This window comes from Grammomys surdaster, unplaced genomic scaffold (assembly GCF_004785775.1).
Source record: "Grammomys surdaster isolate TR1022 unplaced genomic scaffold, NIH_TR_1.0 185, whole genome shotgun sequence".
Lineage (NCBI taxonomy): Eukaryota > Metazoa > Chordata > Mammalia > Rodentia > Muridae > Grammomys > Grammomys surdaster.
Genome location: NW_021604630.1, coordinates 2,730,063 through 2,745,123, shown reverse-complemented (window position 1 = coordinate 2,745,123; position 15,061 = coordinate 2,730,063). Strand labels below are relative to the sequence as shown.

The following is a 15,061-nucleotide window of genomic DNA, read 5'->3' as shown; positions in this document are numbered from 1 at the left end:
GATCATCTAAGCAAAAGACGAAAAAACTTTAAAGGACTTGAAAAACTAGATAAATTAATATAAGATTGAGAACAAAGCATATTATAAAGACATAGTTTGGAGAAGCTGTGGGTAAAGCAGGGTTCAAGTTTTCTAAACCAGAGGCTTCTGTTGTAACCAGTTCCTTGAAAACTCCCTTCTTAGGCTTAACACTTTATCAGGTACAAACATGAAAATGGGAACAGGGAACCAGAGGGAGAATAAACTGTCTTCCTGAGGAGCCAGCTATAGGAACAGCAGGCATCCTAGCATATAGATACTCACACCTTATGCTGCAGTAGGGAATTTTGTCTTTCACCAGAAGCAACTCCATTTTGTGACAGTTCTGAGATTCATTTTTTATTTACAAGTAAATGAAATATTTTTTGAAAAGAAATGTAAACTGAGATAAGAAAAGCAATATAAAGACATGATTCTTGGCCCCACAGTGACTTGTGTGAGGGGAGGTCATGCCACTGTTTCTTTAAACAGTGAAGCTGGGCTGGTGGAGCACACTTGCAATCCCACAAGCTAGAGGTCATCCTGGTTTACATAGTGAGTTCTAGGTCAGCCAGGACTGTGTGTTGAGACTGTTTGAAAAGCAAAACTAATATAAAATGATCTTGTTAAAAAAAACCAAAACCACAAAATCCCATGATTTCTTCATGTTGACATCCGTGAGAAAATATCACTTTTCAATGTAATACTCTGGTCAAATGTGTGAGGTGACCAGAGGTGACGGCACCTGCTCTCTAGAGCAGTCTCTGAGCAAGGACTCAGTACTCATCCAGAGTGTCTGCACGAGGAATGGAGAGACCCCGATCTTTAAGGGTCTGGACCTTCAGCTTCTCTGCCTCCAGTCTGGTCTGCTGTTCTACCCTCTGTTCTTCTAGGATCTCTTCAATAGACACTTGCTGAAGGGGCGTGTCACTCTCCTTCTCCAAGTCCTGCAAAAGAGGCAGGTTTGAATGACTTCCCACGAAGACCAAGAACAGACAAGCTCATGGCTCTAAAGACGAGCAGATCCCAGTATGTAGCGTGGACTGCTTTTCCTAATTGTGATAAGGCCAAAGTACCCTTCGTCCTGGAAAGAGACCAGTGGCAACACTGCCATACAACACATACGAATCCAGACTCACAGGGGTTGGTATCAGTGCACAGAACAAAAGTTCAGGTTATATAAAGTCCCATGTTAGTCAGGGTTAACTTTATATTAAAGAATAACTTTTCTTCAAAGTAAACTTTGAGTTTGGGAGGTAACTTGGTAGACAAAGTGCTAGCTGTGCACTTGTAAAGGCCTGAGTCTGAACCCCTAGAAGTCACAAAAAGCCAGACAAAGTAGTGCACACCTACAATCCAAGTGAACCTACAGTGAGAGGGGAAGTTACAGAGAATCCTTGGACATGGTAGGCCAGCGAGCCTGGGATGCACAGTGGAGAGCCCCTGTCTCAAACAAGGGGAAAAATGAGCAGAGAGCCAAGGTTTATGCTCTGCCCACTACATACACACCCTCTAGGTATGCACCCACACTCATACTATTCCTTTGCATATACACACTTCTCTAAGGCTGTTTACAGAAAAGTGTCTTCTTAACTATACAGGATACAAAAAACTATTCAGGCCATGGTGGCTACAGAAGACAAACACTGCATTTTACAATTTCAACATCAATTTAATTTCTGGGGTTTGTTGCTCAGAAGGTAAAAACCCTGATTCAAATGTACACCACACCCTTCCTGCTGTGGGCAATAAACTGTTCCTGTTTCACTAACTAGGAGTCTCTGAATAACAATACTGTTTCCTCTGTGGCAACCATTGGTAGAAAACACCTTGAGGTAAGTCATTCTAGTTTGGTCCAACACATTGTTTCTCTAGAAGTTTAAATATATATAATTTTGGTTTTTTGTTTTGTTTTTTGAACAGGGTTTCTCTTGTGTAGCCCTGGATATCCTAGAACTTCCTTCATAGACAAGGCTGCCCTCTGCCTCCCAAATGCTAGGATTAAAGACATGCACCCATGTTTGAATAAATTATTTGGTTTAACAAAAATACTTAATTTTCCTTCAAAAATATACACTGTAGGAAATTTATAATATAATCAGACACTTTAAAAATATTTAATTCTCATATAGAACACAAATACTTTGGTAAATGTTGTCAGTTTTCAGGTGTAGGCCAGGCTATATGTTATCAGAAGCACTGAGTCTGTGTATCCTCTGGAGCTGTGTTTTTAAACCTTGTGTGTCTCTGCATGTGTGAAGGTCTAAGGATAGCTTGGTGGAATCCGTCCTCTCCTTCCACTCACTTGAGTTATGGGACTTCAAACCTGAGTGTCAGCCTCGCGCCATCCCACAGGCCTGGGAACTGTTTTGTTTTGTGGTGCCAGGGATCACCCAGAACCTGGGCATGCCAGCAAGCATTTTACTGCTTAGCTTTATCATCAGACCAGGCATAACTATTGTGGGTGGTGGGCTGAGAGAAGCAGCTGGGTGCCTGGTTGAGCAAGTCTTGAATCCCAGACCTTTATCAGGATGGCAGGTGTTCGGCTCTGCCCTCAGGCCCTGGATCTTTTCATTCACCTTCGGCCCTCCACAGCCCCTCCCAAAGAGAGGTCCATGGCCATCAGTCACGAGGAACAGTGCCTCAGGCTCTCCCACGTGTAAAAGAGGCTTCTCCAATCTCTCAGACCAAGCCAATAGGCATTATCTGCTGCCAGACCCTAACTCACTCTGAAGTTGTATATAAGGGCTCTATTCAGGAGAAGTAAAGGTGTGTTCGAGAATCATCCTGGTGTCTGAGAGTTTCTGTCTCCAGAGCTGTAACACTTGGGGAGAGATCTGCTCTCCCAGAACCTTCCTGGGGCACCAAGCTGCTTTCTTGCCAGCTAGCCGGCTTCCTATCGGCCCAGCCCGGGGCTGGTTCAGCGATGAGAGACAGGTGCAGCACCTGGGAGTGACCGAGCAGTGACAGCGGAGACTCGGGCAGAGGCAGCAGTGGGGGCAGGCAATCTCTCCTCCCTGCTCGCACTCTGTACCCTTTGGCCCAGACCTCTCACAGCAGGCCGGGCCGGAGACCAACGGACAGTGGAGACGCCAGCGGAGGCAGTGGCAGAGACAGTAGTAGACCCTCCCTGCTCTCACTCTGTCCTCAGCCGGGAGATCATCATGGGACACCCTCTGGAACTGGGGACCCACAAACTATGACTTAGAACAAAACCAAACGCATAATGAAAATAGTCACTAAATTTTATCTTCATTCAACACAGCATAATACACTTTTTATGTCATACTTAATAGCCAACTTTGTATGTAGAACTATAAGCAAGCCTCACTTATCCACTTACCCTTAAAATGTATAGCTATTATTTATATTTCTGTAACATAGAAAGCCTATACAGACAAAGTAGCAAAGAATTGCTGGGCTCCCCCCACTAAGCCCAGACAGGCTCTTGGTTATCCAGCAAAAGCTGTCCTAGAATTCACTCTCTAGCCCAGGCTGCCCTCACACTCAACAGTCCCCTGCTAGTGAATACTGGGATTACAGGTGTGCCACTCCAGCAGGCTATATTCTTGTTTCTGTTCCTGTGATGGATTTCTTTTTTAAAGATTTTGTTTTACTTTTTTATTTATGTGTATACAGGGTGCCTACAGACTTGGAGCTGGAGTTATAGTCAGCTATGAGATACCCTATGTAGGTGCTGGGAATAGAACTCAGGTTCTCTAGAACAGCAGTAAGCACTCAGTTATTTCAACCATCTCTCCAGTTCCTTTTATGACTTTTGATGAGAAGGTTTAGAAAGACACTGAACAAAAAAATGTGCAGATGTTTCAGTCTGGATGTTAACTGACACACACCTCCAAGGTTGCGGAGGTCAGCACTTGTGGTATCAGACAGAGGACTCTCACCAGCAGATTAGAAGCCACTCGAGTTGCATAAGTACCTGGGTCAAAGGTTATCTGCTAAAAACTATATAATCACCCAACCCTTTCCTCATAACCCTGGGATGAAGAAAAGACAGCTCTCTTCCTGGTTTTCAGTATGTCACTCACTGAGCTACTCACCATGACTGTGAAGCAACCATCTCTCAACAGTACAAGTCCTTATTGCTGGGACCCTTCATCACCAAGGCAGAATCCAGGCTCCTTTTTCTTTTTGGAATTAAGGTCTTGCCCAGGCTGCCATATTGTGATCCTACCTCAGCCTCTATGACACCATGGGGTACCATTAGAGACTACTTAAGCAATGTAATGTTTTTCTGAATAGATTCTGGTTATGGTTTTCTTGAGCTTTGGTACATAATTTCTTCAGAATGATTGCTGATTCACATAATCCTTTTTCAAAAAGAATGTACATGTGCACCGTGTTCGTGCCTAGTACCTTCAGAGGATATCAAAGCCCTCAAAGCTTAAGTTACAGACGATTGTAAGCCGCCATGCAGCTGCTGGGAAGTTAACCCAGGTTTTCTGCGAGAGCAGCAAGTGCTCTTAACTGCTGAGCGTCTTTCTAGCCCTACCACAGAAAATATTTTAAAATGAGACACTAATACACTTTATAGCAGTATTTGAGAACCATGTCCAAGTTCACGTGCATGTACAAGTAAAGGCGGACATAGGGTGGCTTTAGGTCTCTTTAGGTTTTCGAGCCACAGTTCTTAAGGAACCTGGAACTCTTGACATGTGCTAGAACGGCTGGCCTCTGAGGTTACGGAATCTGCCTGTTTCACCTCCCAGTGCTGGAGTTACAGGCTTGGGCCACCATGCCTGGCTTTGAAGTGCTATGGTTACAAACTCAGGCTCTCATACTTGCCCAGCAAACGTTTACCCAGAAGCCATCTGCCTTGCCCAGTGTGTTGGAGACAGGGTCTCACACAGTCCAAGCTGAGCTGACAGTCACTATATAGCTGAGCCTAAGCTGACTGTTTCCAACATCAAGTCTCTGCATTAAATTTATCTCCGAAGGAAATGTTCTCAGTTTTGTGGAAATATTGTTAAAAAAATAGCTACATACCCAACTGTTCTACTCAAAAGACCTCTTTATACTAAATTAAGATATGGCTAACCACCGAGAAACTCTAAAAACCAAGTAAGAAACAGCAAATGCAGGATTAAAAAAAAAAATCGGTGGTTTTTCAGTCTTTAATTTCTTCTTTCTTCCCTATCTCCTTTTGTGATGCTGAGGATTGAATTCAGGGTTCCAAACATGACACCCAAGCACACTGTTACTGAGCAAACCAACTCCTCCTGCCCCGTTAATTTCAGCCAGTTTCACAGGTACTGAATTTCCCAGCAAACCCAATAGGATTCAAGGTTTAAATACACTTAAGAAAATGTGAATAAAAACTTATCTATGTAATACATACATACATACAAAATCAACTTCTATTATGCATATATACAAATACATACCAAGCAATACTTCAAATGTGATTAACATTTCACTAATATCTGGTCTTTCTGGCACATATATTCAGGTCTCTTCTCTCTGGTCATGAGCTCCACTCAGAAATCTCAGAATGTTTTTTCCTAACCTACTGTTTTTGTTTTTCCCCCTTTAAAAACATATAACACTTTCCTCAAATGCTGCCAACTAACTCCATGCCATGAAGAACTACTTGTAATAGACTATTTGCTTTTTAAATTATGTATGTGTGGGGGTGGTATATGCATTTGACATAGGTGTCCTGTTGGCCCCTGGAGATTTGAGTTACAACTGTGAGCTGGGAACCAAACTTAGGCACTTGGTGAGAACAGTATGTGCTCTTAACCACTGAGCCATCTCTCTAGTTCCTAACCAATTATTTAAGTTAACATATTTCAACACGTCAATCTGTTGTTTTCAGCGTTAATAAGGACTTTACCATTGTGACAGACTCCAGCTCTAAACTGTATCTTTATATGTCAGGACAGGTAATTTAAATTCTGTAAATTCAGTAACTTTCTGCTATTGAGATTAAATACTACATGATTGATGAATGTATTTGTTCTTGTTTTATTCTTTTGAAAACGCATATTACATTGGAGCTCAGGCTGGCCCCAAACTCACTATGTAGCATAGCATAGCCAGTGGTGGTTTGGATATGCTTGGCCCAGAGAGTGGCACTATTTGGAGGTATGGTCTTGTTGAAGGAAGTGTGTCACTGTGGGTGTGGGCTTTAAGACACTCATCCTAGCTGCCTGGAAGCCAGTATTCTCCTGTCTGCCTCTAGAACAAGATACAGAACTCTCAGCTCCTCCTGTACCATGCCTGCCTGGATGTTGCCATGCTCCTACCTTGATGATAATGAACTGTACCTCTGAACTGAAGTGGAAACTACTTAGTTTCTTTGGAAAGGAAGTTATGTCAAATGGTGTTTTGCTGGGGCAGACATGTGAAGGAGTGTTTTCCTGAAGAAGACATAGGTGAAAGGATGTTTTGTTAAAGCAGACATGTGGAAGAACACGTGATGTTAAGAGGGAAGGTAAATATAACCCAGCAGACGGTGGACAATGCTGGTTGGTATTGGTACGCCTTGCCATTCCTTAGTGGTCATCGTTTGTTGTGACTTCCTAAGAAAAAAATGCACCAAAAAACTTGTGGTGGTGTTCTGGCAGTTTCTCAACATTGGCAGAGTGAGGCCAGCTGATACAGACTCATGTAGTGTTTTCATGTAGTCATTTTTGTTGAGGAAATACCCGTGGGGGGACATTGATGTTTGGAGTATAAACAGGCCACAACAGTGACTGGGGGCTTGAATAGTTAGCTTTGCAAAGCTGCATTAGTCTTGAGTCTTTGTTATCGCTGATCTTTACTTTCATTGAGAGAGGCATAGCAGATAACTCCTTCTGGTGTCCCTGCTGGTCCTGGTCAATCCTACTGACTGGTGCCTATTCTGCAGAGGAAAGCCTGGCTGTTTCTTACTGGATTGTCCCACCACTGCTGATTTGTGTTTGCTATCCTGACAACGCAGACTGGATTTGCTCCAAAGAACTATTTCTAAACAGGTACACTTGCCCCAACCCACCATATTTTAATAACCTTTCTTTCCCATTACCTCTGGTGGGTGGTGGGCTAGAAGGAAGGTTAAAACATTTATGAACCCTATTAAAAGTAGGATTTGAAAAATCCAAGCCTACACTGAACCTGTAAGCCAGCCCCAATTAAATGTTGTCCTGCTGGGCGGTGGTGGCGCACGCCTTTAATCCCAGCACTTGGGAGGCAGAGGCAGGCGGATTTCTGAGTTCGAGAGTTCGAGGCTAGCCTGGTCTACAGAGTGAGTTCCAGGACAGCAAGGACTACACAGAGAAATCCTGTCTCGAAAAACAAACAAAAAGTTGTCCTATATAAGAGTTGCCTTGGTCAAAGTGTCTGTTCATGGCAATAAAACTTTAATTAAGACAGAAGTTGGTACCAGGGTCAGGTATTGCTATGGTAGGCCTGACCGTGCTTTTGTATGGAAGAATGTAGATTTGGAAAGCAGCGGAATGCTTTAAATAGGACTTCATGGGCTATCCCAGTAGGAATATGGAAAACTTACTGAGAGTGATTTGAATTGTACAGACCTAGACAAATAGTTCCAATGGAGAAGAATGTTAGTGTGTGGCCTACAGATTGTTTTTGTGATATTTTGGTAAAGAACATGGCTGCTTTTTGTCATTATCTGAAGAGTCTGCCTGACAAACTTTAGATTAATTGCTTTGACAAAGGAAGTCTCAAAACAGCCTGGTATAAATTCTGTTGTACAGTTACTAAAGTTCACTCTTCTTATGAAGAACATTTTAATGAAAAGGAATAAAATGAGAAAGGAAAAATATAAAATGTATGATTCAAGTAATAAAGGGATACTAGCACGTGAAATGGAGCTGTATCCTATGTTTAAAAAGATGAACAGATTAAGGGAGTGGTGACTTGGGGCCAAGTCCCACCCAGCTAAATTTAGGTCTAAGCATGGTAGGTAATACACACCTTTAATCCCAGGAGCCTAAGGCAAGCAGACCTCTAAATTCAAGGCCAGCCTGGTATAGAATAAGTTCCAATTAGAGAAAAGCTTAAATCCAGGTATGGTTGTATACACCTTTGATCCCAGCATTCAGGAGACAGAGCCATGAAGATCTGAGTTCAAGGTCAATCTACAGAGCAAGTTCCAAGACAGCTAAACTTAGGAGGGAAAGAGTTGGAAAACAGAAAGCTGGTGATAATAGAACAAGGGGGCCATGTTCCACCTCTTGCAAGCAGCACAACTCGGCAGCTTTGGCCATGTGGCTCTGGCTTTAGAGTCAAAAACAGAAGGCACTACTAGACAACTGATGTTGGTTAGCTGGAACTAAGAAATTAGCAGTGATTAAGAAGAGAACCGCATCACTGAGGTGAAATCTTCCGGGAAGTGATTTCTGAGAGCACAAAGAAGTTGTGTTCCTGAGATAGCCAAGGTTGTACCTTGTGCTGCAGCTGGACTTGATAATGTGTAAGAGTCACCCAGGTGGTACTGGTTTTGAAGGCATGATGGGGTCATGGAGAGAAGCTGAGGCTTGGCACTGTTCGAGGCCAGGGAAGGCCATTGGTGAAGGTGGTGCCTTAGTTACAGTTGACAGCCCAGGACTGAAGGGGTCACATAAAGAAGGTGAGGCTTGGCACCATGAAGAGAGGCTATTGGTGAAGTCTAGCTGTAGTGGAAGACCCCAGCGTACTGGAGATGCCAGTACCATGGGATAATCACCAAGAACATCAGTAGCAGTGGAGTGGAATCAACCAGAGCTTAGAGTGCTACAGAGGGCAGAGCTGGAGAAGTGATCCATGCCCTTAAGAAGAGAAGCCCAGAAGATCATGTGTGGATCCCAGACATTGGAACAAGAAGCTGTAATGTTGAAGTTGCCTTGGAGACCATAAGACGTTCAAGATGCCAGAGCTGTGGGAAACCTGTTCAGGAAAGATGCCAACAGGGAGTGGGACCAGCCAAAGATAACTGTGCTGCAGTCAGCAAAGATGAAAGGACTTGGAGATCTGAAGAGCGCTTTGACAACAGACACGGAAATGCAGAGTTTGGAGTTTGCACAGCTGGGTTTTGGTCTTGTCTGTTCTAGTATTTCATCACTATGACATTTTGGAATGGTACTATATATCCTGTGATGTTTTAGATATATGACCTGCTTTGACTTTAAGTAACTGAATGAATTTCACAAGACTTTGAACTTTGGTCTTTTAATTGTTGAGACTGCTATAGACTATGGGGACTGGAAGTTGGACAAAATGTATCTTGCATTATGGTATGTTTAGGTATGGCCCCCATAGACTCATGTTTGAACAAGCCAATGGGGACCAGGGAGTGGTACTATTTGGAGGTGTGGCCTTGTCAGAAGAAGTGTGTCATTGTGGGTATGGGCTTTAATACTCTCAGCCTAGAGGCTGCCTGGAGGCTGGCCGGTCTTCTGCTACTGACCTTCAGAACAAGATATAGAACTCTCAGCTCCTCCTGTACCACGCCTGCCTAGATGCTACCATGATCTTACCTTGATGATAATGGACTGAACCTCTGAACCTGTAAGCCAGCCCAATTAAATGCTGTGCTTTATAAGAGATGCCTTGGTCATGGTGTCTGTTCACAGCAGTAAAACCCTAACTAAGACAACCTTAAACTAGAGGAGTTCCACCTACCACAGCTTCCTAACTGCTGGGATTTTAGGTATGAGCCATCACACCTAGCAATGCTGTTTCTCTTTCCAGTTGAGAGAATGTGGAACAATACTTATGTGTGTGTGCTGCCTTTGCACTGTTTAGACCTTAGTATATGTGCCATTGAAGCAGACACCAGCAATATTGTTCTCTATCAGATAATGCCAACAATATTTTGCTACTGTGATGAAATCTTTAAGACGCCAATGGCCACAGACTGATGTTAGTGGCCTTCTGCAGTGTTGCTCCCGCCACTACAGCTTCCCTAGTTGGCAGCTTCCTATGGGAAGCTTGGTAAAATTGGAAAGCAGACGCCAGCATCCGTACCACAGCAGATCCACAGCAGTTTAACAGTCTCACTTACTATTTCTCCTAGTAGGACCACATTTTCTCCTCTGACCACGAAAATCCCTCGAGGAATATCACCATACTTTTTGCCCACATGAATTCGCTCCACAGTCTGATGGAGCACTAAGTTAGCTATAAGCACACAAAGAAGAAACAGATATTTAGTTCATATTGTTGACTAAGAAGGCCTATAACTCAATTCTTTAGTTATTTTTTAAATTTCACCAATTACAACAAGCCATTTATGAGAATTTGGGTTGGGGGGGAGGGGCAGGGTCCCAGGGTCCTACTCTAGCCTCAGCTGGTCTGGAAATCATGATGTAATCTAGGCTGTCCCAGCATTTGTGGCAATTATCCTGCTTCAACTTCTTATACATGCTGAGATTACAGGCATGTTCAGTTTTAGGAGACCTTCAAACAAAAAGTATTCCTGATTTTGCTATGCTAATGATGGTAGGAATGAGTTACTTCCGTATCATTTCACTGCTAGTATCAACATGGTCCCTAGGAAATAGTAAGGAGTAGAAATCTGGAAAACTTGAGCCTAGAAAACTATTATTAAGATTGAAAGTCTATGTTTCAGAAGGAGAGCTTCTTTATTGTATGAATATATGTATGTGATGACTTTAGTGAGATTTAATTTTTTTTAGTACTTATGTAATCCAATCTAACTTTTATGGATTAGGATACAACAATGATTTATATAATCATGCATGATAAGCTCAATATTTGCTTTTTATTTCTTTATAGCACTTCAATGAATTTAACTTAAGGTTTAGAACATTAACTTGTTAAAAATATTTTTCTGCTTTGAACTAGTACTATTTGTCTTACATGAAGTAAAACAGAAGTTATATTGCTTTGTTTTGAGTTCTTGATCTGTTCCCAAAGTGACCCTCTTGCTCTACTCATGAAGTCCCTGGGATTTTAGGCACAGAGCTGGCTGTTATACCTTCTATAGTCTACCGTTTCAGCTACGTTTTCTCTCTTATTCAGGTCTAGTGACCTAGCAGATGACCAACAAGTGTCAGTGTGAACTGAGAAGTTTCTTACCCCAAAGGGAAAAACACAGACCTTTTCCTTCAGAAGCTGCAGACGGACTATAACTACTGAATCTGATGTATTCCTGTATGTAAACTACTGAGCTTATCTGTGTCCCACTCCCAACAAGAGTTTCAGGAAATGGCTTTGACCTATTTTCATTGGACAGAGAGGGATTACATCCAGGAAATGATTTTAAGGTTAACTTTATTTCTATCATTTGGCTCCCTCTAGTGGGGAAAATAACCCAGCAAAAATCAGTTTTAAAATACAAACTTGTGAATGAATATACAAGGTTTTAAACAACTAATCATAATTTTAAAACAATTCACTCACCCCAAACAGTTCCATTAGGCTGACACATGTGGAAAAGTTAGAGATAAGTAAATTTCAATATGAAGTAATGCCAAAGAAAATTCAATGGGATCATAGCCAATACATACCAAACTGATCAATGCTTCTTAAAAACCCTATAAGTGTCCTTCCATCTCGAAGTAGGACCAAATGCTTTTCTGGGGAAAGGAGAAAAGATCTTTAAAACAAAGGTGTCAGTTGCAGTGAGCTTATACAGTATCAATGAAAATTCAGTTAATAGATGCCTAAGCTGTTCCAATGTATTTCGGGTGGAGGGAAGACTGTAGCCTGGGATTTAAATAATATCAGTAGTGCTAAGACTTGGAGCAGGTAGTGCTTCAGAGTTAGAAAAGGAGACTGAGTAGCCAGGAAAGCCAAGTGCTTCTGGCTCAGATGTTATATTTAACACTTCTAGTATCATATAATTTCTCTACCTTAAACAGAGAATAGTCCACATGGTTTTTATTTTACTGAGAAGGTATTATGTAACCTAGTTGGGCTCAAATTCACTATTTAACTGAGGATAACCTTGATCTCTTGTTTATACATGTGAGTACACTTGCTATCTTCAGCCACACCAGAAGAGGGCCTCAGACCCAATTACAGATGGTTGTGAGCCACCATGTGGTTGCTGGGAACTGAACTCAGGACCTCTGGAGGAGCAGTGCTCTTAACTGCTGAGGCATCTCTCCAGTCCCCAACGATGAACTCTTCTTAAACACCTTGCCTCTATCTAAATTCTGGCATTATAGAAGTTCTATTTACTTTCTTTTTAAAAAATGATTTATTTATTTATTTTATGTATATGAGGACACCATTGCTCTCTTCAGACACACCAGAAGAGGGCATCGGATCCTATTACAGATGGTTGTGAGCCACCATGTGGTTGCTGGGAACTGAACTCAGGACCTCTGGAAGAGCAGTCAGTGCTCTTAACCGCTGAGCCATCTCTCCAGCCCTCTATTTACTTTCATTGTTGGCTAAATTTCTATTACCTTAATCCTAGAATTACTTCAACATTTGCTTTCAATCAAGGAAATCTGAAATGTACACAATCCTTTAGAGTAGCTGGGTGTATAGTTGAGAAGCAAAGCCCCCAAAACCCTAGGATCAATCCCTAGCACCAAAACCAAAATTTAAAAATGCCTCAGACATGCAAGAAGATGTGATAGTGATCTAGAACAGGAATTCAAGTAAAAGCTTTAAAAAAAAAATTTACGTGTTGTGTTTGTGTACATGCTTGGAGAAACCAGAAGTTGGCATCAGACTCCTTAGAAATGGAGTTACAAACAGTTCTCAGGGAACCATGGATATGGGTGCTGGAAATCACTCTGGTCCTCAGGAAGAGAAAGAAGTATGTACATATAAACACTAAGCCATCTCCTTAGATTTATTGAAAGCTCTAAGCCAATGGGTCTCAACCTAGGGTAGCAACCCCTTTGAGATCAGACCACCCTTTCATAGAGGTTGCATATCAGATCTCAGATATTTACAATTCATAACATTAGTAAAGTCAGTTCTTGGTTTTGGTGTGTGTGTGTGTTTGTGTGTGTGTGTTTGTGCATGCACGCGCGCGAAAGATCCAATGACCCCACCAGTTGTTTTCTTCTTCTGGTTTTATGAAACAGGTTGTCTTTGTTTAGTCTTGACTATCCTGGAACTAGCTCTAGAGACCAGGCTGGCCTTGAACTCAAAGATCCCCCTGCCTCTGCCTGTGAAGTGCTAGGAATAAAGAATATGTGCCACTACGGCCTGCAAAGTTACAGTTATGAAGTAGCAACAAAAATAATTTTATGGTTGGAGGTCACCACAACATGAGGAACTGTATTAAAGAGTTGTAGCCGTAGGTAGGAAGGTTGAGAACCGTTGCTCTAAAGTCACCAACCTCATGAATTTATATTTACTGTAGGATGAAAGCAAGAAAATTACATCTTGTGATAAATACAACAGAATAAGAAAACAGTAAGATGAAGGACACATCAAAATAGCCACAGAAAATGTAGCATGGGGGACTCTGAAGAGATTACTTTAAGGGGACAGTAAAGGATGTGATAAGCATCCTTTAGAAAAGCAAGCAAGATTTTAACCACTCATTTCTTTAATACTATGCATAAAGTACTTTTGGGTTTTTTCTTTTTAAGATAGGGTCTCACTATATGGCCCTGGCTGTCCTGAAACTCTATAAACTAGGCTGGCCTTGAACTCACAGAGATCTATCTACCTCTGTCTCTGCCTCCTAAGTGCTGGGATTAAGGTGTGTTTCATTATGCCCAGCTCAAAAGAGCATACACCAAGTGAAGTGTTGCAGTGAATGTCCTGCCCACCCCAGGGTTTCTCTATATAGATCTGGCTGTTCTGGAACTCACTCTGTAGACCAGGCTGGCCTCAAACTCACAGATCCAGCTACCTCTGCTGAGTGCTGGGATTAAAGGCACGTACCACCACTGCCCAGCATAAAGTACTTTCTGTCTGAAAAGAGGGGGAATGAGTCTTCTCTAAAGGAATTATGACATCATCAGGCTATAATTAAGTATCATAAGCAAGCAAATTTTAATTATGTAAGACTTAAAAAAGAAACTAGACCTATCCTAGTTGGATCTTCAAGAATAAATAAATTTTGGCTATGAGAAAGGGAAAGAGTAAATGAAAAGATTAGAGAAATCTGTAAATTAAGCATAAGGGGAAAAGTCACATTCACATTTGGCTCAAAGTTGTAAGAAAGAACAGGAGCTAAATTCAGAAAAGCACTGAAGGCAAGTTTAACTTCAAAAGAATAAGGATTGATGTATAGAAAAATAGGAAGTTATGATGCTCAAGTACGTCTGGAATGTCTAGAGATTTATACAGAAAACAAACCATACATGTACCTCAGATCACCTAGTTTAGAGAACAGTGAAGTCCAGAGAACTAAGAAAATCCCCAACAACTAGCATTAAAGAAACCAAGAAAACAACAGAGGGCAGGTTATCCGGCTCAGTGGCTAAGAGCACTTACTGCTCTTCTAGGGCTCCAGGCTCACTTCCCAGAACACACATCAGGCAGCTCACCACTGCCTGGAACGTGCGTGCGTTCCTGTGGGAACATGATGCACATAAGCATACAGGTACACACATAAATACATGAATAAACCTCTAAAACCCCATACACAACACAGTGTACAATGCTGCAGAGGAGATGTAAAAGGCAGGCCTTATGTGTATGACTATGAACACAGCTTTGAGGGGTTAGAGAAACGGCTCAACAGTGAAGAACACTGCTCCTCTTGTACAAGATGAGATTTGGCTCTTTTCTAACTCTTCTGGCATCCTGCACACATGTACTGTATAACTCACTGGAAGTCACTTTGTAGACCAGGCTGGCCTTGAACTCACAGTGATCTGCCTGCCTCTGCCTCCGGAGTGTTGGGATTTAAGCCACCACTACACAGTTTCTAACCCCAGAATTTTATAGACCGAGACAGAAGGAACACTGTGATTTAAAGGGGCCAACTTGGCAGTCGCCCTTTCAAAAATGAAACCAAACTAATAAAAAATGAACAAATCTCTAAAGCTTCTGACAGCAAACTCCATCCAGCCTGTAAGGATGGTCAAGAGCCAAAGCTTGCAACAAGTCAAGACACTCAGAAGGGATGCAGGTCTGATGGAGACACACAGTC

At 42.1% G+C, this 15,061-nt stretch overlaps 1 protein-coding gene across 1 annotated transcript in view; it reads right to left on the bottom strand.

The window, feature by feature from the left end:
• Nucleotides 1-356: 356 nt before the first annotated feature.
• The window catches only part of Lsm1 (LSM1 homolog, mRNA degradation associated), a 16,918-nt gene continuing 2,213 nt past the window's right edge, over nt 357-15,061 (bottom strand). Inside the window, exons 2-4 of the mRNA XM_028768194.1 lie at nt 11,496-11,564; nt 10,028-10,143; nt 357-965 (exon numbers count right to left, since the gene is read on the bottom strand). Coding sequence (XP_028624027.1) covers nt 795-965; nt 10,028-10,143; nt 11,496-11,564 — 356 coding nt within the window. The 3' untranslated portion in view covers nt 357-794. The remainder of the gene's footprint in view (nt 966-10,027; nt 10,144-11,495; nt 11,565-15,061) is intronic.